General features: G+C 40.8%; 1 protein-coding gene across 2 annotated transcripts in view; it reads right to left on the bottom strand.

Annotated features, from left to right (window-relative positions):
- The window catches only part of IDH3B (isocitrate dehydrogenase (NAD(+)) 3 non-catalytic subunit beta), a 687,127-nt gene that overhangs the window by 252,858 nt on the left and 407,781 nt on the right, over positions 1-26,488 (bottom strand). For both annotated transcript variants that reach the window (XM_044063995.1, XM_044063993.1), the window contains exon 8: positions 16,009-16,111. In XM_044063995.1, the coding sequence (XP_043919930.1) occupies positions 16,009-16,111 (103 nt within the window). The remainder of the gene's footprint in view (positions 1-16,008; positions 16,112-26,488) is intronic.

Raw genomic sequence — 26,488 nt, 5'->3', positions numbered from 1 at the left:
CCAAAGTTTAATTAAGGTTAATTCTGTTGGCTATCAAAAAAGCAATTACTAGAAAATGGAAATCAAACTCTAAACCTACTGTATTTGAAGGGGTCTACTTCATATGTTCGAAATTTTGGAACACCAAAACTCTGAGCATCGCAGACTAGAGTAAAGAACTTCCGAAATTTCGAACCAACGACAAAAAAAATTTAAAACGTGAAAACTTCTGATTTCACATTTCTTGCAAGGGAGGCAAGCCTCCCTGCACCCTCACAACCCCTGCTACGTAAATATACCAACTCCAAGATTATACTACAGTGAAGAGAATGGGAATGCTCCCATTCCACACTGTATGTCGATCTCCATTCACAAGGTTCGATATTATGGAACTTCAAACCTCTGGTCTTCGATTAGCAGAGGTTCGATGTTCCAAAATTTTGAACATATGAAGGGGATCCATTTGAAGTACTGAATACTGTAAAAGAGATAAAAGAACTGGAAGTGAGATCTTTAGAAAAGGGAAGGAGGAAATTACATACAAATAAATGGAACCTGTGGGAACAGAACATGCAGAATAATGTTCAGGAGGAGGAGTGAGGTTTAAAGGAAGGCAGGAATTGAGCAATTTATGTAAAGTTGGACTGAATGACAACTGTTACAAAGAAAAAAACATATCTGTAATGTATAACATGAAAATAAAATAAATGCTAACATGGAGAAAAAGGTAGAATTTATACAGTAGGTGGTCTCAGCAAAAGAATGACCACCATACTACACTGTTTCACAGCAAATACAGCTTTACAGTTAAGATGCATAAATGCCAGAGAGTACTAAACTTCATGCAAGGAAGTGCTACTAAAGTGTGGAAAATGTTCAGCTAAGCACTACCAAGTAAGACTGTAGACACTGCAGAGGAACAGTCAAAAGGAATGAAAGCAGCCATCACAAAGGTAACACGGCACTGCATAAACCGCATACAGATATGCAAAGGAAGTGCAATGAGGTTTCAAAAGGAAGTGATTGAATGGTTAGTAAGAACAGTGTGGCATTCACAAAAAGGGGAAAAATCTGTATAGAGAACATCATCACCTAAAAAAAGAGACAACAAGGGAAACTGCAAACAGAAATGATGCAGACTGTAAAAGAACGCATTATTTTGAAAAGGGCTAAAGAAATTTATAGTGAATTAATATTTTTGCTCATTTTTTTTTAAATATCAGAAGAGGAAGGTAAGAAAAGTGTTTGAGCTGAATTTATTTATTGTGGTAAAGTCCTAGAAAAGTTTTTAAAACTGGAAGTGGACATAGAAATAGGGTCAGAGACATACTTACATTCTAAAGGTATTAAAAGTATTAAAAACAAACCTAGTAAGGCACCTTACAAATCTCTAACAATCCAAGGAATTCTAGGAGTAATGTTTATAGGCCAAAGAAGGTACATGTCATTCAAATCAACAAGATGGGAGCAGCACAGGCAAGGGCAAAATGGAGACCAGTTATCCTGAACTCTTTAGAAGGAAAGACACTGAAGGAAGGCCACTGGAGCACAGAACACAAGATTGCATAATTTACAAGAAGCTCATAGTCAAATGAACCAAACCTTCTGGGCAAGGTGACCAAAACAGTAATCCAGGGTGCGGGTGTGGTTTAGTCGTGTGGCCTATGCACTTTAACAAAATATCTCACAACATGCGAAACAAAATATTAACATGGAGCTTAGCTAGTTATGGACTAAATCACAAAAGAGCAAGCTGAATAAAATGACTGCACACTAGAAAACGGAATGTAAAGGTGGGGTCAAAACAGATCATCACACTGTGAATCAGCACTACTTAGTGCGACTAGGTAGTCTTAAATGTTCATGACCACACTATTCAGAAAAATTACTTTACTGCAAGATACAATTACTTTACTGCAAGATACAGCACATCTCCACATTAGCATATATACGAAGCATGAATGTAAACAATTTAATGTCTTACAAAGACTTTCAAGTTTCACTGTATTACCTGAAAACTGCACTTTACTGTTGGCATTTAATAATGTTGAAAATCTATACAGTGATAATAAGTCATGCAATCTTTAAAAAGTAATTAGATGCAATAGTTCAGAAAAATGACTGAAAACCCATGGTAATCAGTACTGCCCAGGATCACAGCACAGCCAATTTAGTGAAAAGCACAGATTCTACATTTGCTGAAAAATAATTTAGTTTTTTGCTTTACAACAGATGTTAGTGGAAAGAAATAATAAACAGTGGCTCCCTCTTCATAATTACTGTTTTTAACATGTCTGCATTACTTTCTGCTGTGGATACACACTATTCTGATTTATAGTTGCTTATCTTTTTCTCAGTCTTTTGCCTTGAAGTCCTTTGCTAAGACATGGCAACATTCTGAACAGTTACAACAGTATCGACAACCACTCTATGACTTGTAGCCCCTCCAGCCTTACTAAGTATAACATCAACATATGCGTGTACAATACGTCATGTATGATTCATCATGTCTAAAATCAATCTGCAGAACACTGTGATACTCCTTACCAGCTCTCTGACATGGAACTTCCTTGAATAACAGGCCTAGAAGTGTATAGTAAGGGAAATAATAACTGCATCTTCTACATTCTGCCATAGCACCCCTAAGCTGTAGGATCTGGCCTGGCTTTTGAATGTGGCTGGGTCCGGATTTAAGAAGTAATTTAGTTATTTACTCACAAGAGTCCTGTATAAGCTGGGTCCCACCTACTTACATGAATTGGTGGTAACCTATACCCTTGCTTGTTCTTGCAGGTTCCCAGATGACAGGCTGCTGTTTGTTTCACACAGTCAGGCTTGAAACGTTTAGATGTTCTTTCGCCTGTTTGGTTTGAGTTCTGTGGAATCAGTTATCCTCCCTTATTACAGCAAGACAAGTCTTTGTTTTGGATATCCTTCAGGTAGTACCTTTTCAAGAGGATGTACCTTAATAGGTTCATAGGTTCATGGGTTGGTATGCAAATATAAATCTTCATGCTGTCACTCTGTGATCAGGTTTTTCTTTTTCAGTAGCTTATCTAGAGATACTGCTTTTGGTGATTTAAATGTTTTATGCAATACATCTGTTTTCTACAGATATTTAGGGCTTTCATTAATAAAATCAATGAACTGGACTGAATAAAATTAAGATAATAGCAGCAAGGCTTACAGTATGATTACCACTGTCCTACTGTTGTTACTATAGATGTGACACACAGTTTAGTAATGGAACCAGGCCTTTTAACAGTCAGGTTGGACCTTCTATCTTAACAACTCTGTGTTTACTTGGGTGGTAGCACCTGCCTCCCATAATGCTCTTTTGACTTTATTTCACAATTTAAAACTTATTCTAGGTTTTTCATATGCTTACAGTTTTGATTATGTTTGTGTAATTATGTTTCATCATTAAGCTAAGGCTATACAAAGTTCATTGCCACCCAGTTCTCATCTCACTTGACTTTTTTTACTACTTGGTGTGTGCGTTGTGATTAAGCAGATCACGCTATATACATTTGGACTGCAAACAACTCTTATTGGCCTCAGATTAGCGCATTCATTCCTTTACTGTTGGAACTTCTTCAGAAACATTTAATTTAAAAATCAGACCAGTTAAACACTGTCAAACTGATGACATCACACTATCATTAAGACTTTGAACAAATATTTAAAGCAATAATAATATAAAAATAACTTCTTATTTGAAAAATATAACACACCACTATAAAGATTGAAAGTACCATGTTTCTACATTAAATGTTAAAAATAATATCTTAGATGTATTTGTATTTTAGTAAACTTTTAATGGAAATGGTTTCTTTCAAACCTGGACTGACATCAGCCCTAAGAAGGACCTGCCATTTCAATTCCAACATTTCCAAATAATTATTACTTGAATCAACAAACCTATTGGTATCCACCTGTTGCAAGACTAAAAAATAAAACTTATGAAAACATTCACAGCTTAAACTGTGTCTTGCCAAAGCATTGTTTGAATCCTTGTTTTTAATGGCTCTAAGATGTTCTCCCATTCTATCTTTAAGGGCCCTGGTGGTCTTTCATACGTAGAAATTATAACAGGACCCACAAATAGCCAAATAAACAATACCTATACTTTGGCAATCACATTTGTGTCGAGGTTCAAACAAGAACTTACAATGTTTGAACACAAATGTACTTTCAGGATAAATGAACCTACACAATCTGCACCCTCCACAAGGAAATGTGCCTAGAGGTGGGGTACTTCTTGCTCCAAAATTTTCTTTATATTTTTCTAATAAAAAAATTAAATTTGACGTCCTCTTATCAATAAATTTGGGCTCCATACCCACCACCTCACTTAAATCCCTATTACCTAAAATTACCTTCCAGTTGTCTTTGATAATGTTTTTAAGCTGTTCCCCCTCTATACTCATGGGAATTTGAAAAGCTAAAAACTTTTTACCATCACAGCTGTCAATTTCATTAGGTTTGACTTTAGGAATAAATCCTACAGAAAGGATAGGTGGATATCTGTCTACCGCATGGAAAGCAACTGCATCCACTACCTCATTTAACTTTGTCTTCGGATACCCCCTTTGGCCAAACATATCCATTAAAAATTTGACCTCTTTATGGAAAACATCATGGTCACTTATAATACGACTCAATCTGATCACTTGCCCCCTGAAAATGTTGAATTTCATATATTCTGGATGGGAGCTGGAAAAGTGAACATAATTGTTACTGAAAGTCTTATTTCTGTGAACATTACTAGAGAAATTCATGTACAAAAGAATGAAAGATAATTCAATATCTAAGAAATTTATGGTGGTACCTATGCAACTTACTTCAAAATTCAACCACCTGACACTGCCATGCATCTGTAAAACAAAATTATCAAACTCTGTTTTATTTCCTTTCCAAATAAAAAACAAATAGTCTATATATCTACAGTAAAAAGAAATATGGTGGAACAAAAAGTCTTAGCAAATAAAAATTCTCCCACCAACACATTACTAAATTAGCGAAAGATGGTGCAACAGTGGCTCCCATCTACTCCTGATGTTTGTTGATAGATTTTACTCTCAAAAACAAAAAAATGTTGTTCAGAACTAAATCTAACAAAACACAAAGTTCTAGAGTCTATTATAAGATTCTCATTAATCATACTTAAATAAAGTTCCACAAATTCAATTCCCTCATGTTGGTTAACTGAAGTATATAATGGATTTACATCTACAGTACATAAAATAATGTCATTCTGTTCAACTTTATAATTCTTAATATCATTAAAAAAAAGCCAAGAATCTTTTAAAAAATATTTACTTGTTTGCACTACTGGTTTTAAAATATTGTCCAACATGAGAGAAATATTAACAGTTTTATTTTTAGGAGAATTCACTATAGGTCTAAAAGGTTTGGGATTTTATATGGACTACGTACACACAGTGGTGAATTTATTTTTGTGTTTGAAGTGGTTTAGTTTATTTGTTCAACTCTTACTGGCCTGTCTCGATCCAGCAAGCATTGCTTGGACTCTATATGTATTGTGGTTGAAGTCTTTATACTGTGTTTACAGGAAGTTAACTGTCCACATACTCTCTTATTTTAATGAATTATTCTGGCATTTGCATCTGATGGCCAGTTAATCAGCTGCTGTTCCACTAACAACATTAAAAATCCAATTCTAAAAATGCTGGACTTATTGCTTTGTCTATCAATCTGCTTTTGACCTTGAGACATGTCTTCCTGCTTTGCATTGTCAGCTCACATCCAGGTTTCAGAACACTATGTCTGGACAATTCCCATCAGCTTCTCCTGCCAGCCTGGTTGACATGGGCACACTGAGACAGTAAAGCAACTGCCTCATGTTCACTGACAACCCTCTTCTCCTAGCACATAATTCTTCTACTTGTGAGAAATGCATCTATATCAATAACCTGGAATACATGCTCTCTCACACCTCAGTCAGAACCCCTGACAAAGACGAGACTGCCAGCACAAACACCACACCACCCACATCACAATAGCCAAGCACACACCCACCTATACAGAGGCTCTCAATAAAAACTTACTTAAACAGCAGAGACCTCCAAAACACACACACAAACATTCCACACACAAAATACCAAACACATCACAGACAGCAGACAACACACCAGTGTCTCACAAACACAGCCCATAAGGCATAACAATAAACTCATACAGCCCATAAAGCACAACATTAAACCAAACAAACTAGTCATTGGTGACTCAATTGTGACACACTGATGTCCCCCTCACCAGGCTCGACAAGGAGAAGATCATGGTCAGTTGTCTGTCAGCTGCCAGAATCCACCACATCACGCAAGCACTTAAGTCTTTCCACAACAGGTACAAGTATGACTCTGTCATTGTTCATGTTGGTGTGAATGATTTGAGACGTACCTCCCTGGACTATATGAAGAGAAACATGATTGAGCTGTCAGAGTATGTGTCCCAGGCAGGTATGACCCTAGCCCTAAGCAGCATCCTACCTTCACCAAGAATGATACCACAATACCATCAAAAAATAATTGACTTCAACAATTGGCTTAGTTTCTGGTGTCATTCCAAGGGGATCCAGTGTCTCCCTGGGATGACACGGTTGACAGGTCTCGATGCTTAGCCAGAGATGGCCTACACTTGTCACCCCTGGGATTCAGGATTCTGGCCAAGGCTCTTGCCTCCCCCATTGTGCCTTTTTTGGACAATGTCCCACAGACAAATCTTCCAACATAAAAGATCTGTCAAAAAGCAAATTAAAGGTCATGCTGCTTAACACTAGGAGTCTTAACCTGAAAACAGACTCACTGGAGGCTTTCCTAACACTGAAAGAAGCTGACATCTGTGCTGTCATGGAAACTTGGCTCAATGCTGCAGAGACCACCCCTACCTTACCAGCCTATACCTCATTCCACACATTCCAACCCCAAAATGAGGTCGGGAAGACTAAGGGTGGTGGAGTTTCTATTTTCATTAAAGACAAGCACACCTCCAGACTGGTTTGCCAGCATGACTCACTAGAACTTCTCCAGGTGCAATTGACAATTGGCAAGACACCCATCCAAGCCAGCTACAAACCTCATTCCATGACTCTGGACACCCACTCCTCCTACCTGGATCTACCTGACTCCATCAAAGTACCCCCTAACACCCTGATCCTTGGAGACTTCAACTACCCCATCATAAACTGGGTGAAGTATTCATGCTCTAAAGCACTCACCCAAAGATTCCTTGACTTCACCAATTCTAATGCCCTACACCAGCTTGTCTGATCCCCCACAAGGGGAAATAGCATTCTAGACTTGGTTCTCAACAACATGGGTAGTAGCTGCACCACCCCCACAGTCAGTTCTTCTCTGGTGAGATCAGACCATTGGTCTCATTTGAAGTGTCTATTCTGTCCAACCCCCCCCCCCCCAAAAAAAAGCCGTAACCAGGCTAAAAAACTTCTCAAAAACTGACTACAACCTTCTAAGGGAGGGTATCAGTAGCTTCACACCACAACTCCCTTCAGGGGATGCAGACAAATATGCAGAACAGTATGGCAGTGCAGTATACTAGCACCTGTACAACTGCATGGACTCAGCCATACCCAACAGAACTAAAACCTGCTCCTCAAGGAAACACAAAACTATGTGGTGGACATCCTCTATCAACAGGCTTTTCAACAAAAGGAAGAAACTGTTGTCCAAGGGTAAAAAGGCACAAATTCCCAACTGAAAAAAACTCCCTCCTTAGCCTCAACAAGCAAATTAGATCACGAGTAAAAACCTCCAAAGCCAATTATGAATTAAAACTAGCCTCCGAAACAAAGGCTAATCACAAAGCCTTTTTCAGTTACATTAGAAACTTCCATGGCAAAGCACGGGTTTGTTCCGAATTAGTTCTTAAAGGCACCAATTACACTGTTCCTGTTGACTTATGCCAACCTGCTAGCAGACAGGTTCAGCGCAAACCTCACCCCCCTGTCCCCCCAAAGGCCCATTTGACATCCCCGATACTTGCCCTGGACCTCACATCTCCGTAGAGCAAGTGTTAAAGGCCCTATCCAAGGCAAAGAGCACAACTTCCATGGGACCTGATAGTATCCCAGGCTGCATTCTGCAACATCTCCAGCAAGAACTAGCCTCGCCATTGAGCACCCTATTCAACCATAGCCTATGTACAGGCTTCATTCCAGAAGAGTGGAGAACTGCAATAGTCATCCCTTTGCACAAATGTGGTGCCACTACTGACCCTGGAAACTATTACCCTATTAGCTTGACAAGTCTGATCTGTAAGGCCACGGAGCATATTATTATGGACCTCATAAACAAGGACATAGGCAATCTCCAAGCACTTGACCCCACCCAGTTCGGATTTGTCAAGTGCAGATCCTGCCTGTTGAACCTGGTTGACTTTTTTGAGACTGTCATCAAGACACTGGATGAGGGAAAGTCAGTACATACAGCTTACCTTGACTTGGCCAAAGCCTTTGACACAATTCCCCACTCAGGCATCATCGAAAAGTTAACACAATTTGGTGTAAATCCCTATCTCATCAGGTGGGTGGCCAAGTGGCTCACTGATAGGACCCACATATTTAAAACAGGTGCCACCACCTCAGACAGAAGATCTGTCACTAGTGGTGTCCCCCAGAGATCTGTCCTGGGACCCCTCTTGTTTGTCATCTATTTCTCTGAGGTCCAGAAATAAGGCCTGTGGCTGACCAAGTTTGCGGACAACTGTAAGTTGGGTGCTGGCATTGACTGCCCAGATGATGTTAACATACTTCAAGAGGGTTTCACAGCAACAAATGACTGCTGCCAAAGTCATGGTCTTAAGTTAAATACAAAAAAAATATCATCATACCATTTGGCAAAAACACAGTCCCTACTTATTACCACATTAACGGCAACCCCCTAACCACACTACCTGTGGTGAGACCCCTGGGTATACAAGTTGATAAGAATCTCACATCTGACCATCATGTAGAGACAGTGGTCAGAAAAGCCTTTTACTTGGTTCATCTCATAAGTAAAGGGATTGCATCCAGAAAAAAAAAGAGGTTATTACCTCTCTGTACTCCTCACTCATTAGGTCAATAATTGAGTACAATGCCCCGTTTGGTATGTACCTCTCCAAAGACCTGCACCAACTGGAAAGGCCACAGAAATACCTCACAAAGAGAATGCATGGCCTCCAACAACCTGTCCTATGTGGACAGGTTCAAATCACTATCACTCTACTCATTATCATACGGATTGTTCAGAGGTGATCTGTGTCTTGCCTACAAGGCAATCTCAGACCCTGCTCAACTAGAGATATTCCATATCTAGAAGTCTAACTCTTTGCGTAGTACCCGATCGAAAGACTTAAATCTAACATGTGACATTAACAAAACCTGCTGGAGAGACAGGCTTGTCTCCCAGAGGCTGCCCCGTCTCTGGAATAGACTCCCCATACACAGCAAACAAAGTACATCGCTGACCCACTTCAAGCATAACCACAAATTTGTACCAGGGGTTCCACCTGTGTCCCTCAGTGACAGGGGCAACAGGTGCTGACTGGGGTTTCTTTCTGGGGATAAACTCTTGGCTAGGCTTGTAAGGGCCCCAGAGCCATTAGCCTAGTAATCTCCTATGATCCTATATAACTTAGCACATCTCAGTGTACTGCAGTAGCTGTCAGCAATTTATTTTAATGGGTTCCTATCAGAAGACCAAAGACGCATTATGTTGAATGCGTCTCGGTCAAACTGCAAATGTCGAAAACGCAAAATGATGAAGCGGCTTTTAAGCGAATTCTTTCCCTGGGAAAGAAGTCGCTTGGCCGCTTCCGTCACTTTGCTGTTTTCGGCACTGTAGTGCGATCTCAGAGTTGGTATATTTAAGTAGGCGGTGTGTGGGTGAAGCCCCCCCCCACTTAAAATAGTGTTTAGTGTGTGTTTTTTTTTTTGGGAACAGCAAATTTTTTCCCTGGTTCTGATAGTTCGCTCATTTACGTTTTCGCTGTTTTGGGTACGATATAACAGCGTTCGATCTTTTGATCGTTCGCTGTTCTAACACAGACCCATTTTATCATGGGTGCTTCAAAAAACCTGTTAACATATATCATTGTGACCCAGTGGGGCTGATTTAGATTGGTTCTGGATTTATTTTTTTTTAATCATCTTTATTGAATTATCACCCATGGCATAGTTAATCATACATTTATATAAATGAAAACAAACTATATTTACATATTTCTTAGCTACAAACATTATGCATCACATATAATCTTCTGTACGGTAACTGTCAATACAATATTACATAGCTCACTCAATTTCTGTTTTCTCTTAAACCTATTTCCTCCTCCAAAACATTGTTCTACATATATTGTTCCCACAATTCCCATTTTTTCTATGTATTTTTCTCCTATACTTTTCTAATGATCCTACTTCCAGTTCTCTTATCTCTGTTACTATATTCACTACTTCAAATATGGTTGGTTTAGACTTTGATTTCTATTTTCTAATAATTGATTTTTTGGCAACCACCAGAATTAAGCTTAAGGCTTTAGTATGTCTAGGCAATTCAGATCCTTTATCCCAGCTCAAAACAAAATAATTTCCTTATTTACACCAATTTGCTCACCCAGTATTTCTGACAGAGTAGTCTGTAGGGATTTTTTAAAAACCTGCTAAATCTTTAAACTCACAAAAAATATGTTCCCAATTACCTCTTTCTTCCCCATTACAGCTCCAACATTTGCAATCTACCTGAGGAAACTTCTTTGGAGTTTACTTGGGGTGTAAAAAAATACCTATTTGGGAGCCATACATTTACCTTACCATTGTTTGTTTGTGAATTGCTTACCCAATCTTTTTTCCCAAATTTTTCTAACCTCCTCCAATTGATTCCTATAGATAGCATACAATATTTCATATGCCCTACTAATTATCCCTTTTTAACAGCAGTTTCTGCTCTAGATTCAACTAAAAACTCTACCAGTGCTGGTCTTTCACTGAGGATTCCTGTATCACTTTCTCGTTATCTGTACTCTGATATCAATCTCTGACAGGGAAAGCAGTCTCTATCCTGCAGTCCAAATTATATTCTTGGTCTCTTCACATTCTATTAGCTTTCCCTCTTCAATTATTTGCTCCCAATACTTTGCTCCTTTGCCAGCTTTCTCTGGTAAATTCCTTCCCCCTCTTGCCTATTCTCTGTACCCCTAATTGCAGTCATCCCTATCAACAGACTCTTCTTTCTCCATTCCTGTGTCACCTTAGTTCTAAGAATACTTTCTGCTACTTTATGAATATAATATTATATAAGACTATTGTTACTCTCCTTAAGGATCTGCATCCAAAATCCCACTCTCTCATTATTTCTTGAACTTCCCCCTTTTTCATTATCATCCCTTTCCACTTGAAATTATAGATTTCTGCTTGTGGTCTGTGTAGGAGCCTTAAATGTGTAGCTCTGAAATAGCCATTCAAATCAGGTAATCCCAAAATACCTTATTCTATTGGAAGGATCAACTTATTCCACTTAACTCTTGCCCTTTTCCCCTCCCAGATTAAACCTTTCAACTCTTCATTAATTTATATCCACAATTTCTCCTCTGGTTGATAAAAATATGCCTGACCTGTGTATAAAACCAAAGGGACTACAAACATTTTTACTACCTGTATCTTGCTATCCATTATCCATAAAGAAGAACTTCCAGTTCCTCAATTTTTGCATAATCTTTTGTTTAGTCTCTTCCCACATATGCTTAGCTACCATAACAGAATCCTTTTTAATCCATACTCCTAAGTACTTCATTTTATTATGTCCCCATAAATATGGGTATTGCTGAACCTATGCATGTGTAGGTACATAGCTTACAGATACAACCTTTGTTTTATCTTCATTAATTTTATATCTTGAAAAGACTTGAAAATGAGATGTCTTTTTCTGGTTTTATCAAGTACAAAATAACGTTATCTACAAATAAAGCCAACTTCTCTTGCATACTTGTACTAATTATATCCTTGAATTTCTGAGTTCTTATTTTATTTGCAAATGGTTCTAAACATAAGGCAGATAACAAAGGGGAAAGAGGATACCCTCTGCCTATTCCTCTGTTCAGACAGAACTTATCAAAGAGGAACCACTCCACTTTAAGTTTTGCCTCCAACCCCCCAAATAGCCTCCTAATTAACCTTATTATTGTGTCAGGGAATGCTAATGCTTCCATTGTCCTACTCATAAAATTCCACCTTACTCTGTCAAATGCTCTTTCTGCATCATAACCCATCAAGGCTTGGTTCTGGATTTTGAGATTTTATGGTTTGCCAAAACTAGCAAATCTCTTATGTATATGTGCAACTGCCTTATACATTTGGATTGCATCCGTTTTTGTAAATCTGGAAGTAATCATAGTACTCAAAATGGTTTCAAGCCATTTTTTTTTATTTTAATATTTTTTTTTTATGTTACAACCCTCCCATGATCATGAAGACCCTATTCCCTATCATTCAAACCCTATCATCCTATGAGGCATGAAGAAGAAGAAGAAGAAGAAGAAAAGAACCAAGCATCATGCCTCACCTCTAGCAATTTTCAGAGATTTTCTGTATACATCTTATATCCCTAACATTTCTCTGTTGGCCTGAAAGCACGTACTATGTTGAACCTAGTGAGACTGCAAACTTCTGCAGCCCTATGATTCTATCTAGATTGTATGCGCACTCTTTGTTGGGTTACTGTTCTCCAAAGTCAATAATGCAAGTGGTGCAATCAAGACTTTGCCCACCCCCCCGGGAAATCCAAGATGCAGTCAATGTCTAAAATGGGGAGATAGTTTTGGTTCAGATATTTCTGCTTGACATAGTCAGTTCTGACTTGGCTTGGCCATTAGTACATTTTCACTCCTGGATTTGATCATTGTTAGGTTGCATCCCACAGACAATATGAAAATCTGAACAAGAGGCATGCAAATGTGTCTTATTTTTCACTGCAACTCTAAGTATCCAAATCTTCTTCTATCACTGGCCACAGTATACTCTCACTTCCTCACTGATTTCAAGTCTTTTTGCTATTTACTGTAGCATCTATATGCTTTTAGTACATTTTTATTTACCATTTAGTTTGTTGAATACATCCGCTGTTAAACTTTATTATTATCAATGTATTTCATATCATTCTAACATCCAGGCAGTGCCCTGCTAATTTCTAAGCACTTTTTCCCACTTTCAACATTCGTTATTTTACAGTTCTGTTTTAGCCTTTTACTGTTGTTTCTCTAAGAATTTTTTTTTTTTTATAACAGGTACTACTTCTGGCCCTCCATTCTTATATTAAGAAGCCACAACCCTTGGCAGCACATTACTGTGAGTGGCTGGATAGTCTAATAACACTCAGGGTGAGCAAGACCTGTAAAGTGCAGTTGTGTAAAATCTTACCACAACAGTAGATGTCCTTTTCTTCACTTTTGCAGTATCCAAAACAGAACAGATATCCTGCCCAGGGCACCATGATGCTCGGCCAGTGCACAAAAGCCTAATGATCTTGTATGCACTGTACATCACAGTGTAAACTTTCTTACCAATCCTCTCCAATGTCTTACTATCCTTACTGGAAGGCAAAAGCTTACAAGGTTTGTCAGAAGAGTCTGACACCACACCAGGATCAAAAGAAGGACATTTAAATAAACACTGACAATCCCCCGGAACCTTATAGAACCTAACAGGTTTCTTAGGAGTAGGAGGCTGAAAATCAAGAGATCTGGAAGCAGCAATGAAAGTATTAAACAAGACAGACAACATAGGAGGAACTACTGATGGTTTAGGACTATCCACCTGAAGCAACTCATATCTCCTCTGAATATTAGACACTTGAGAAGAATCCCACTTAAAGTATTCCATCATCCCTAGCAATTGTGTCCCCAAAGAACAATTTCTCAAAAGGAGACTCAGGGCTAACAGACACCTCTTTATCAGAAACAAAAGCCAAAGGCAAAGGTATCTCTGAAGAATAGAACAAAGACCCCTCATCAGACACTGAATCCTCATCTGAGGAATCTGGTTCTCTACACTGTTTAGAGGGGGTAGAGGTCCGAGGAGGAGCAGGTACCAAAACCCCTTGTGGAGCCTTTAGGGCCATCAAGGCAGAAAACAAGTCCTGAGTAAATTCCTGCCATTCCCTTTGAGGATCCTTAGGATGGACCAAAACATCCTTCAGTTTCTGTCTTTCCTTGGAAGGAACATCAGCCCTAACAAATACCAGAGATTCTGACCCTTTGTGAGATTTGATAAGAGAACGTGGAACCTCCACCCTGACCAGTATCTGTGGAATCCCTCTAGGAACCTTTGAGATAATCAACCGCGTTTCACCCTCCATGTCCAGAGCAGATGCTGCAAACCCTCAGAGGATGTGCAGAAGGACAGATCCATGTTGGCCTCTGACAGGGTCATGGCAGAGAAACCCAAAGTAGACACCAAATTACCTACAGTGCTATTGCCCGCTTCTAGTGGGATGTCTGGTGGAGGCTATACAGCTAAAGAATCCCACCAAGACTTCTTGGTCTTCTTCTTACCTAGTGGGAGTATCTCAGTGTTAAATGATTCTGCCACGGTACCCTGGGCCAAATGTTTAAGCCAAAGATTTTCAAGATAAATGGCTATGGAAGACAAATGGCACAAATGTTTTACAAATATTACAAGAGGTATGGTCATGGAAATCACCCAAACAAAAAATACACGGTTCATGACTATCCTTATGGGGAATCTGCCTCCCACACTGACATTTTCCCTTCTTGGATGACATGAACTCTAGGTATCAAAATAAAATACAAGATCAAGAAAAGTAAAACAACAAGGCATTTATCTGGTGGCTAAGTATTCAGTACAACAACAAGGTGTTCAGACCAACTAGCAAAAGTATGTTCAAACTGGCAGCAAAGAAGTTCTGGGTAGTTGCATCCGTACATCCATTCATCCCTTTTTTGTCCCATATTCTGTGTGAGGAGCATAAATGTGACATACAGGACACACAAGGTCATTAGGCTTTTGTACACTGACTGAGCATAGGGCTGCCCTGAGCAGGAGAGTCCCTTCTTTTTTGGATACTACAACAGTGATACAGAAGGACATTATTTGGTTCTTATATTAGTGAAATAAGAGAGGGACATAAGGTACTGTGCTGTCAAATCACTAACTTTACTGTTTAGACTGTGCACAAGTACAGGAAACAAGATTATGTGATTCTTAACATTTACAACTTGGAAGTGACTCTTTATTGTAAAATACGTTGAAAATTTAAATAGAGTAAAGTATGTTACACCCCACTTTTTCAGAAGCAAAATACATCATATTTTTAAGGAAGACATCTGCAGTAGTACATAAGATATGTTTGCACCAATGAAAATTACTACATTATGTTGGACCTTGTCCAGGTAAGTAGCCTGGGGCTAACTAGTTTACAAAAACAAATTGCTTTCCTATGAGTCAGTTTGCAATGCTTAAAAATCTGAGTTCATCCAGCTCCACTGGCATAGAGGGATACAGTCCTCTACTGTCCAGGTGATGGTGCCTCACAGCACAGTTAGGAAGGATTGGGTGAGCCCATCCAGAAGAACAATTGTGGTTCCTGCAGCTCACACTGTTGCTCTGAGAGCCCTGTCATGAAGTAGGGAGCCCGTTTCAGAAAGATACTGGCATACCCAACCAAGAAAGCAATGGTAGCCCCTGTTGGCACATGTGAGGGAGTACACATGCATGGACAAGGGGGTGTAGGTGATCCCTGCAGTGATAAGAGTGCTCATATCACCAGAGATGGGGTTAGGTATTACTATAGAAAAAACTCTCATTGCTGAGATGCCCATGAGAGTTCAAAGCTTCCTCAAGTCTGCCTTGATGATGGCTTGCCGCATACACTGTAATATCTGATCCACAAGAGGCTTGATAATTGGCAGGAATTGGAGTAAAATGATGCATGAATAGAAAAATATCTTAGGAGCTGTTATGCTGTAGTGAATCATGACATGGGAAATGCCACCTACCTGCATGCAGCAGTTGTCAATGATCATGGTCTCAAACTGAATTCTGGGGTACAATTCAGCTACCTCTTCACAGCACTGTAGAAAAAGGCCATCTCCCAACTTCCTGTTGTGAAGGGAAAAAAAGTTATTTGTTACTTTTAGTGCCTTTCTTCCAGACCTATATATCCTCAGAGAATGAAGGTTTGCCAAATACAGTTACAGTGGATAGGAAAAGTTTACACACACCTGTTAAAATGACAGGTTTTTGCAATATAAAAAAATGAGACCACAATAAATAATTTCAAAACTTTTCCCACCTTTAATGTGACCTATAACCTGCACAATTCAATTGAGAAACAAATATGTTAGGGGAAAAAATAAAAAACATAAAAACGTGCAATTAGCTGGTTGCATAAGTGTGCACATCCTTAAACTAATACTTTGTTGAAGCACCTTTTGATTTAATTACAGCATTCATAGGTTCATAGCTTGGTACTAGGCTATCGGCCCTAGGGTCTATACAAGCCTAGCCATAACAATTCCCTGGATATTTCTTCCCGCAATATTTACTTCACTGGACCCCTTGGGTAGGTGTCTATCAGCATGGCACATCTTAACATGGCAATATTTGCTCACTCTTCCTTGCAAAAGTGTTCCAAATCTGTTAGATTGTAAGGGCATCTCTTGTGTACAGCCCTCTTCAGGAGACCCCACAGATTTTCTATTGGATTTAGGTCTGGGCTCTGGCTGGGCAATTCCAAAACATTAATTTTCTTCCGGAGAAGCCATTCTTTTGTTGATTTGGATATATACTTGGGGTCATTGTCGTGTTGACAGGTGACATTCTTTTTCATCTTCAGCTTTCTAGCAGACGCATGACGGTTTTGGGCCAAAAGTGACTGGTATTTGGAACCGTTCATAATTCCCTCCACCTAGACTAAAGCCCCAGTTCCAGTTGAAGAGAAGAAGCACCAAAGCTTGATACTACCACCACCATGCTTCACCGTGGGGATGGTGTTCTTTTGGTGATGCAAAGTGTTTTTGCACCAAACATATCTTTTGGAATTGTGGCCAAAACGTTCAACCTTGGTCTCATCAGACCATAACACATTTTCCCACATGCTTTTGGGAGACTTGATGTATTGTTTTTCAGATTTTAGCTGGGCCTGGATGTTTTTCTGTGTAAGAAAAGGCTTCCATCTTGCAACCCTACCCCATAGCCCAGACATATGCAGAATACAGGAGATTCCTATGAACCTATTGTTGTCATGCTGTACACAACCAGTACTTGCCAGAAATTCCTGCAGCTCCTTCAGTGTTGCTGTAGGTCTCTTGGCAGCCTTCCTGACCAGTTTCTGTCTTGTCTTTTCATCAATTTTGGAGGGACGTCCAGTTCTTTGCAACGTTACTGTTGTCCCATATTTTCTCAGCTTTTTGATGACTGTCTTCACTGTGTGGAAATTTTTTTGTACCCTTCTCCTGACTGATACTTTTCATCAATGAGATCCCTTTGATGCTTTGTAAGCTCTCAGCAAACCATGGCTTTTGCTGTAGCAGGCAACTGAGTAAATGACAGGAAAATCCTACTAGGACAGATGAATTTTATTTGGGGTTAATCAGAGTCTCTTTAATTGATGGCAGGTGTGTACCCAAGAAGACAGAATGCTGTAGTTAAATCAAAAGGTGCTTCAACAAAGTATTAGTTTAAGGGTGTGCACACTTATGCAACCAGCTTACTGTACGTTTTTTACTTTTTACATTTTCCCCCCTAACAGATTTATTTGTTTTTCAATTGAATTGTACAGGTTATAGGTCACATTAAAGGTGGGAAAAGTTTTGAAACGATTTATTGTGGTCTCATTTTTTATATCACAAAAACATGGCATTTTAACAGGGGTGTGTAAACATTTTATATCCACTGTAAGTCTGTTTTTACTAGTGGTTTCATCTGAAGCTCTTAGATTAAGACCACAAAGACATTTATTTGGTTTAGAATATGTTCTAATCTAAAGCAAGCAGCATCTATAATAATACTCTTGAAGAAGTTATCAAAACAGAAAAAGGCACAGAAGGCTTGAGGTATCAACAGACAAACAGCAAGGCATGTAGACTCTAGAAGACAGAAAATAAATGAAGATGGAATTTGAACATATCTGACTGTCGGGGCAATTGGAGAGAGTGAAATTAAATGTTTCTGACTCCAACTTATCATTTCCCATCTTACATAAAAAAAAAAGAGACCCACAACTTCACTAAATAAGGTTATAAAATCTGATCAATCACTATAGCTATAAGCTCTGCTTTATAAACTGCTTTACTGACAATCAACCTAAATGGTGGGTCTTAACTACCTAAATATAATTAAGGATGACCCAAAAATGTGATTCTTGGCTTTTTTATAAAAATCAAACAGTTCTTTAGAAATGTCTCTATTTCCAAAATAAGTGGACTTGTAAAATAGCTATCCTAATAAAAAAAGAAATTATGTCCTTACCATAACGTTCCATGTAGAGTGTTCATCTCGTCTTTGTTCTTACACACGGGTTCGGAGCCGATCCTCGGCTCCGAGTCGGCCGAACTGCAAAGCTCTGAATCTCAGAGAAGCTCGAGACCAGCCCATATCCCACAATCCTCCCTGCCATTACTCAGATCTAGTTTGCAAGCAAACCAGACGAAAGGATCCAACACCAGCGGTGCTAGAAGCACTCTCTTCAGCCATTCAGAGACACTCTCTCACCATAGCAATAACTAATGGTCTAAGCATATATCCCATGACACACGGGACCATATACCCCGCAAAGGGTCAAGACACGTCGATCAGACTCTAATCCTACCAGTTCTTCCAAACACATGGGGGGGGGATGTAAGAACAAAGGCGAGATGAACACTCTACATGGAACGTTATGGTAAGGACATAACTTCTTTATGTAAGAGTGTTCAATCTCGCCGTTTGTTCTTACACACGGGTAGCGTCCCTAGCTCCGTGACCCCGAGTGACTCATGGAAGAACGTTCCTAAGCACAGTGGAACCAAATGATGTCCTATCCTTGGAGACCTTGTCCACTCTATAATGAGTGATGAAAGTATGTGGTTTAGACCACGTGGCTGCTGCACAAATAGTGTCCAAAGGCAAGTGAGCCGCATGAGCTAAGGAGGTGGAAATGGATCTGGTAGAATGGGCCTTAGGTTTGTTTGGTAAGGATTGGTTTGATTGAGAGTATACAAATGTTATACAGTCAGCAAGCCATTTAGATAGTGTACGTTTAGTAATTGCCATGCCCTTTTTATTGTCTGCAAAGGCGACGAAGAGTTGATCCGTTTTTCTGAAAGCTTTGGTCCTGTCTAAATAAAATCTTAGCTGCCTGTGAACATCCAACTTGTGCAACATATACTCCAGTTTGTTAGTATGGTTTTTGAAAAGGGTAGGGAGTTCTATAGACTGGTTAATATTCGTAACTGAACATACTTTTGGAAGGAAAGATGGATTTGTACGCAAAGAAACCCTGTCTGGGTGGAATATCAGGTAAGGTGGTCTGACCGATAATGCCTGCAGCTCTGAGACTCTACGAGCTGAGGTCACGGCGACGAGAAACAGTGTCTTCCACGACAAGAACTTTAGGAGGCATGACGAAGCAGGTTTAAAAGGTGGCAACATGAGTTGCGACAGCAGCAAATTCAGGCTCCATGGAAAGAAAGGTTTTCTGACAGGCGGTCTAAGATGGAAGGTTCCTTTCAAAAAGGCTTTACAAAGCCTGTGAGACATAATGGAAGAACCTCCCTCACCAATATGGAAGTTTGATATGGCCGCCAACTTTACTCTTAGAGTGGAAGTAGACGCTCCTTCGTGAAAAAGGATGGATAAGAATTCTAAAATTTTATGTAAAGGAGCTACCAAGGGATCTAATTTTGACTAGATGCCCAATATACAAAGCGTTTCCACTTACTCAAATAGAGCTTAGCAGTAGAGGCTTTATGAGAAGCAACTAGGATGTGTTGAACTGATGGAAGGAGTAGATGAGACCTGGCTAGGCAGGGAAGCGGAGCAGCCAAGCTGCTAGTTTGAGGAACTGTAGAGACGGGTGAGGAACTCCCGACGAGTGTGTCAGCAGGTCTGGCACTGGGTCCAGAATCCACGGTTCCTCTATTTGATGAGCTCGAAGAAAGGGAAACCATATTTGACGAGGCCAGAATGGGGCTATGAGTATAATAGTCCTTTCCAGGCTCCTGGCTTTCTGCAGAAATCTGGGAATCAATGGAGTCGGTGGGAATGCATATAGGAGACCCGGGGGCCAATCGTGTATCAGTGAGTCCCTGGGGACATCCCCCGGAAGGGGTAGAAGGGCAAAGTAGCTTCTGCATTTTGCATTCAATGGGGAAGCAAAAAGATCGCAGCAAGGCTGGCCCCATTTGCGGAAGATCTTTTCCGCCGTCTGTAAATTCAGGGACCACTCGTGAGGTAACAGGATGGCTCTGCTCAACCTGTCCGCAATGACGTTGGATGACCCCGGGATGTGCGTTGCTATCAGAAAGTGACCCGTGGACTCTGCCCATTGCCAAATTCTCATGGCCTCTCTGCATAATGGGTAAGACCTGGTTCCCCCTTGCTTGTTTATGTACCAGACTACAGACATGTTGTCTGTCTGAACTGCTACTGTCCCTAGAGGTAAGAGGGCTTGGAAGTGTTGCAACGCTAGGAACACCGCCCTCAACTCCAGAACATTTATATTTAGAGTGTACTCCATGCTGGACTATTCTCCTTGGACTTTTCTTCCCTGAAAAAGGCCCCCCCCACCCTATCAGGGAAGCGTCCGTGGTTATTGTGGCTGTTGGAATGGGTAGAACGAACAGACGACCCACAGCGAGGTTCTGGTCGCTCACCCACCAAGAGAGGTCCCGTCTGCAAGATTCTGTTATCCTCATCTCGTGCGTTAGGGGTAGGTGTTGGAACGACCACTGCGCAAAGAGCAGCCATTGAAGAATCCTCATGTGTAACCTTCCCATAGGGACTGCAATTAATGCGGCTGCCATCAGTCCCAACACTTTTAACACCAGCTTGGCCGGGGCTTTCCTGCTGACTAAAAGAAGTAGGACCTGCTGTTTGAGCGTTGAAGCTCTTACTGGGGGGAGTTTTAGTAGTGTCGATCGTGTATTTAGATCTGCTCCGATGAAGGAAATACACTGTGAGGGCGATAAGCAAGACTTTTCGAAGTTTATGGATATCCCTAAGTGGGAACAAAGGCCGATTGTATAGTCTCTGGCTTGCAATAGTCGATGTTCGGTGGTGGCGGTGAGGAGCCAGTCGTCCAGATAGGAAAACACCCGGAATCATTGTCGTCTCAAGTGAGCCGCAACTACTGTCATGCATTTGGTGAATACCCTGGGGGCTGAGGTGAGTCCAAAGGGCAGAGCTCGAAACTGAAAGTGACTGGCCCCCAGCCAGAAGCGCAGGTGATCTCTGGACGGTCTGGCCATTTTGATGTGGTAGTACGCGTCTTTGAGATCTACAGAGCACATCCAATCATCCTTCTGTAAGAATGGAAGGATCGATTGAAGCGTGACCATTCAGAACTTTTCCTTCTTCACGAAGTTGTTGAGATGGCTGAGATCGGTCTCCAGTCCCCTGTCTTTTTTGGAACTAAAAAGAACCTTGAGTAAGTTCTGAATCCTCTTTGGTCCGCCGGGACTGGTTGGATGACTCTGTTTTCGAGCAGCTTTGAAATTTCTACAGCTGCTAGTTTTCGCAGACGGGGTGGAACGTCTGGAAATTTTCTTTGTAGAGGTGGTGTTGAAATGAAGGGGATTTTGTATCCTCTGGTTATAATGCTTTTTACCCAAGAATCTGAAGTAATGTTTAGCCAGGCCAGTCGGTATAAAGCTAAGCGGCCCCTGATTGCCTCCAGAGCAGGACAGCCGTGCCTCCGTTCAGGAGTGCTGGAAAGGCTTCCCAGGGATGGAATCCCTGTCGCCTTGGTTATGCGGACCCCTTCTGCCGCCAGGGTGGCGTCTTCCATTTCTACCCCCTCCTCTGCCTCTGGAGGGGGTATCACTCTGTGTGGTCTGGAAAGATCCCCGATTCTTACGGAACCACATTTTTCTGCCTCGTTGCCCTTTGGGGTACGGTCTAGTAGGAGCGGAAAAACAGACCCCGACAGCAGACAGGGTCTTTCCATCTTGCTCGCACCGAGTGAGAGTCTCCTTAACCTTGGGCCCAAAAAGTGTGGCACCATCAAAAGGGGCATTGGCAAAGGAAGACTTGAAGGCTTCCGCAAAGGAGCACAGCCGCATCCATGATTGTCTTCGAAGAGCAATTGCTGAAGCTGCAGCTCTACTCGATCCCCCGGCTGCATACGAGATGAGCCTCATGGATGAGTTTACTATGGATGTGAGGGTGTTAAGTTGTGCTGTTACCTTATCTGAAACAGCAGCATCTGTGTTACCCTGGAGGGTATCTGTCAGCTCCTTGATGAGATCCCTCTGCAAACATGTGAAATGGGTCAGGTAGTTTAGCGAACGCATGGAAAAAGTCGCTGAACTAAAAATGCGCTTCCCATATCTGTCCATAGTCCTTGAATCCTTATTAGGAGGATGAACAGATGAGGGAGACTCAGACATCTCCTTTTTCGTGGCTGCCGCCACCACCATAGCATCGACAGGGACTCTCTTGGTGAGATAAGATTTATCTTGGGGGGCAGTGATGAACTTGTTTGGTTTCCTAGGTACTGGTTCCACTGTGTCAGGTGTCTCCCATGCCCTTCGAGCAATCAAATCCATTAATTCATCGAAGGGCGGGGTCACCCAGGAGGTAGATGGTTGAGCCCCAAAAGCCTTCAGCAGCACAGACTCATCCTCAGAGGGGGCTAGGCACTGCCAATCACCCCTCTGTTTCAAGATTTCCACGATGTCTGCAAATGACACATCCTCCGAAGGTGATTTGGGGGACCCCTCTGCCTCATCCAAGTCGGTGTCAGACGTTAGAGATTCCTGTGGGGAATCTATGTGCCTCATCTTGCACAACCGTTTCCTTGGGACCTCATCAGAGGGGGCTTCTGGTGAGGCCTCCAAGGAACAGGGGGAACCCTCTGTGGGTGGCTGAGGCAATTGGGCTCAACGCTTGGGATGGATCGTGGGAGCAGAAACAGAAAGTGGCCCTTTTGGGGAAGGAGAAGATTCCCCTGATGATGTGGTTGTCTGTGCAGACAATACCTTCCTCATAAGGTCAAAGGCCCCCGAACTCCTGGCTAAGGGCTCCCCCGGTTCCGAAGAACATGGAAGCATCCCAGAACCAGGTGCTGTGGGCTCCGACCCCGAGGACGGAGCCGAACCAGTCTGTGCCGAGGCCCCGAGAGGGAGAGTCGGCACCGACAGGTCGGTACGACTCTCGGTCCCGGAACCGAGCAAAGACCGTCGGCTCCGTGACTCCCCTAACAGTTCCGAAGGAGTCAAAGTCAAAGGTGTCGATCGTGCAATGGACGGTTTCGGCACTGAGGGCTCCACTATCATCAGGTCATCTTCTCCCGGCTCCAAGATCTGGATGGGTCTCGAAGGAGGACCCGTTGGAGATATGGGGAGGCCTTCTAGTTTCGACACCAACTGGGAGGAAACTGCAATTAACTTGGAAAGGGCCGTGTTCTCCATGAGTTTCTGCACGACACGATCCACATCTGTGTCAGATAAGGGTCTGGAAGAACGGGTCGAAGGAGCCGAAGATGGCACCGACCGAAGAATGGACGGTGGTGGCAGTTCCGACACCGGTTCCAAGATCGGGGGCTCAGTAAAAGATAAATGTTCGGCGCTCGGCCCCGAGATATGTAGAACCGGCGAACGAACCCGAGAAGATGAACTCGGAGCCGATAACATGGGCTCCGACATCTTCGACCCCTTCGAGGATTTAGAAGCCTGATCCGACTTGTCCAAAGCCTCTTGAAAGGCCGGCTTCAACAATCCTCTGTCAATAAGCTTCCTGCGTCTATCTGTCATAACCCTCCCGCTAAAGGAATGACAAATAGAGCAATCCTCTTGGAGATGGAGAGGGCCAAGACAGTAGACACAGGAAGCATGATTGTCAGTAATGGACATTTTCTGCCCACACTGACATCTTTTAAAGTCAGATTTGGCTTTTTCTGACATTGTAAAGTTACAATGACAATAACTATAATAACTGGAAAACAATTACTAATCCTAGCAATATAAAAGTTCAACTAGCAATATATGTATGCTAAACAGGTTATATATATATATAACTTTTCACAAAAAAACCACACCCAAGAAAAAAAGATTAGGCCACAAGGGTGCCTGAAGAAGAAAAATGGGTAGATATATATATCACACACACACAGCACTTCTACAATAACTACTAACTATAAGGAAGTATCAACAAGAAAAAAATTTGAATTCTTATCTGAAGAAATCTACAACAACTCAAGTTTCTATCTGGTCCGAGCTCTCGTCGATCCGATCTGTTGCAGCGGCAAACTAGATCTGAGTAATGGCATGGAGGATTGTGGGATATGGGCTGGTCTCAAGCTTCTCTGAGATTCAGAGCTTTGCAATTCGGCCGACTCAGAGCAGAGGATCGGCTCCGAACCAGTGTGTAAGAACAAACGGCGAGATTGAACACTCTTACATGCTTTGTTTATAATATTACTACTCACTGCATATTTAAAAGATTGCTCTATATATATTAATCTAAAAAAATGGAATTGAATACTGATGACATTCAGTTCTTGTACTTGACACTAGTAAGGGAGGTCTTAGAATTGGTTCTAAGATTTACAAAAAAAAAACTTTATCCAGTAATATTTTTTTTACATTAAATGGCAAAAACTCTGTTACGTTTTTTTTTTTTAACACCTATTTTCAATTATCACTTGTGACATGGGCAAACTTACATTTATACAAAAGCAATCAAACTGTATTAGCAAGTTCTCATCTACAAATATTATATATTACATATAATGCTATATATATATCACATAATCACAGCAATATTACATATTTTTTTCAAATTCTGCCTTCTCTCAAACTTCATTCTTCATCCAAAACATTTTTCTGCATGTACTATTCCCACAACTTCCATTTTTAATGTAATTTACTCCTACCCTTTTCTAAAGATCTCACTATCTGTTCTTTTTTTAAAATTTTTTTAAACAAGAAACATCTTTACTAAATTATCACTTATGACATGGACAATCGTACATTTATATAAATGAAAACAAACTATAATGACATAATTCCAGCTGCAAGCATTTCACATCACAAACCATATTGACATAATCCTAGTTGCAAACATTATACATCACTTATAATGTACCCAATCACTAATCAAACCTTATACAGCTCATTCAAGTCCTGCCTTCTTTTAAACCTTATTCCTCCCCTGTATGTATTGTTCCCACAATTCCCATTTTTCCTAGGTAATTTGCTCCTACCGTTTTTTAAAGATCCCAGTTCCAGTTGTTTTATGTCTGTTACTATATTCACTACTACTTTTTTTTGTTTTTTTAAACAAGAAACATCTTTGTTAAATTATCACATATGACATAGTCAATCTTACATTTATATAAATATAAATGAAAATAAACCATATCAACACAATTTCAGTTGCAAACATTATATATTACAAACCATGCTGACACAGCTGTAGCTGCAAACATTATACATCACTTATAATATATCCAGTCATTGTCAGTCAACATTACAGAGCTCATTCAAATCAAGTCTTCTTTTAAACGTTGTTCCTTCTCTGCATGTATTGATCCAACAATTCCCATGTGATGCTATGTAATTTGCTCCTATCCTTTTCTAAAGATCCCAATTCCAATTGTTTTATCTGTTACTATCTTTGCTACATCTAGTAAAGTTGGTTTAGACTCTGATTTCTATTTTTTAGTAATTGCTTTTTTGAAGCCATCATAATTAGACTCAGCAAGACCTTACTATGTGTCTAGGCAATTCTGATTATGTATCATAGCTCAAAAATCATTTCCTTAGTTACACCAATTTGCTCACCCAATATCTCTGACAGAGCAGTCTGTCAGGAATCTTTAAAGTCTGCCAACTCATTACACTCCCAGAAAATATGTTCCCAGTTATCTCTTTCTTCCCTATCACACCTCAAACATTTATTGTCTACCTGAGGAAAAGTTCTTTGGCCAACTTAGTGTTATTTTAGTAGAACCTCATGGCCAGGATGTTTTAACATTTGGATTGATGATGAATCAATATTTCAATTATAAGAGCTCAGGTAAAGCAGTATAGCAATGGCTGGAATGCCACTGCAGGTGTAAGGTTTTTTGAAGTAACAGACTTGGTCTGAATAAGCTTTATGCTTCACACCAGTCTGATAATTCTTGTAAGTAGGCTGCTTATACCCCAGGTTTGTAGTGTGGTGGGATGAAACACCAACTGTGAAACAGACAGAGTTCAATTAATGGCACAGACACTGATGAGGCCAGGCAGCAGGAGGGGATGGATATACAGACAAATGTTAGCTTGGCCATTA

This window comes from Protopterus annectens, chromosome 2.part2, assembly GCF_019279795.1.
Source record: "Protopterus annectens isolate FY-2018-M chromosome 2.part2, PAN1.0, whole genome shotgun sequence".
Lineage (NCBI taxonomy): Eukaryota > Metazoa > Chordata > Ceratodontiformes > Protopteridae > Protopterus > Protopterus annectens.
Note: the sequence above shows the minus strand (reverse complement) of the source record. Positions and strands in the feature narration are given on the sequence as shown.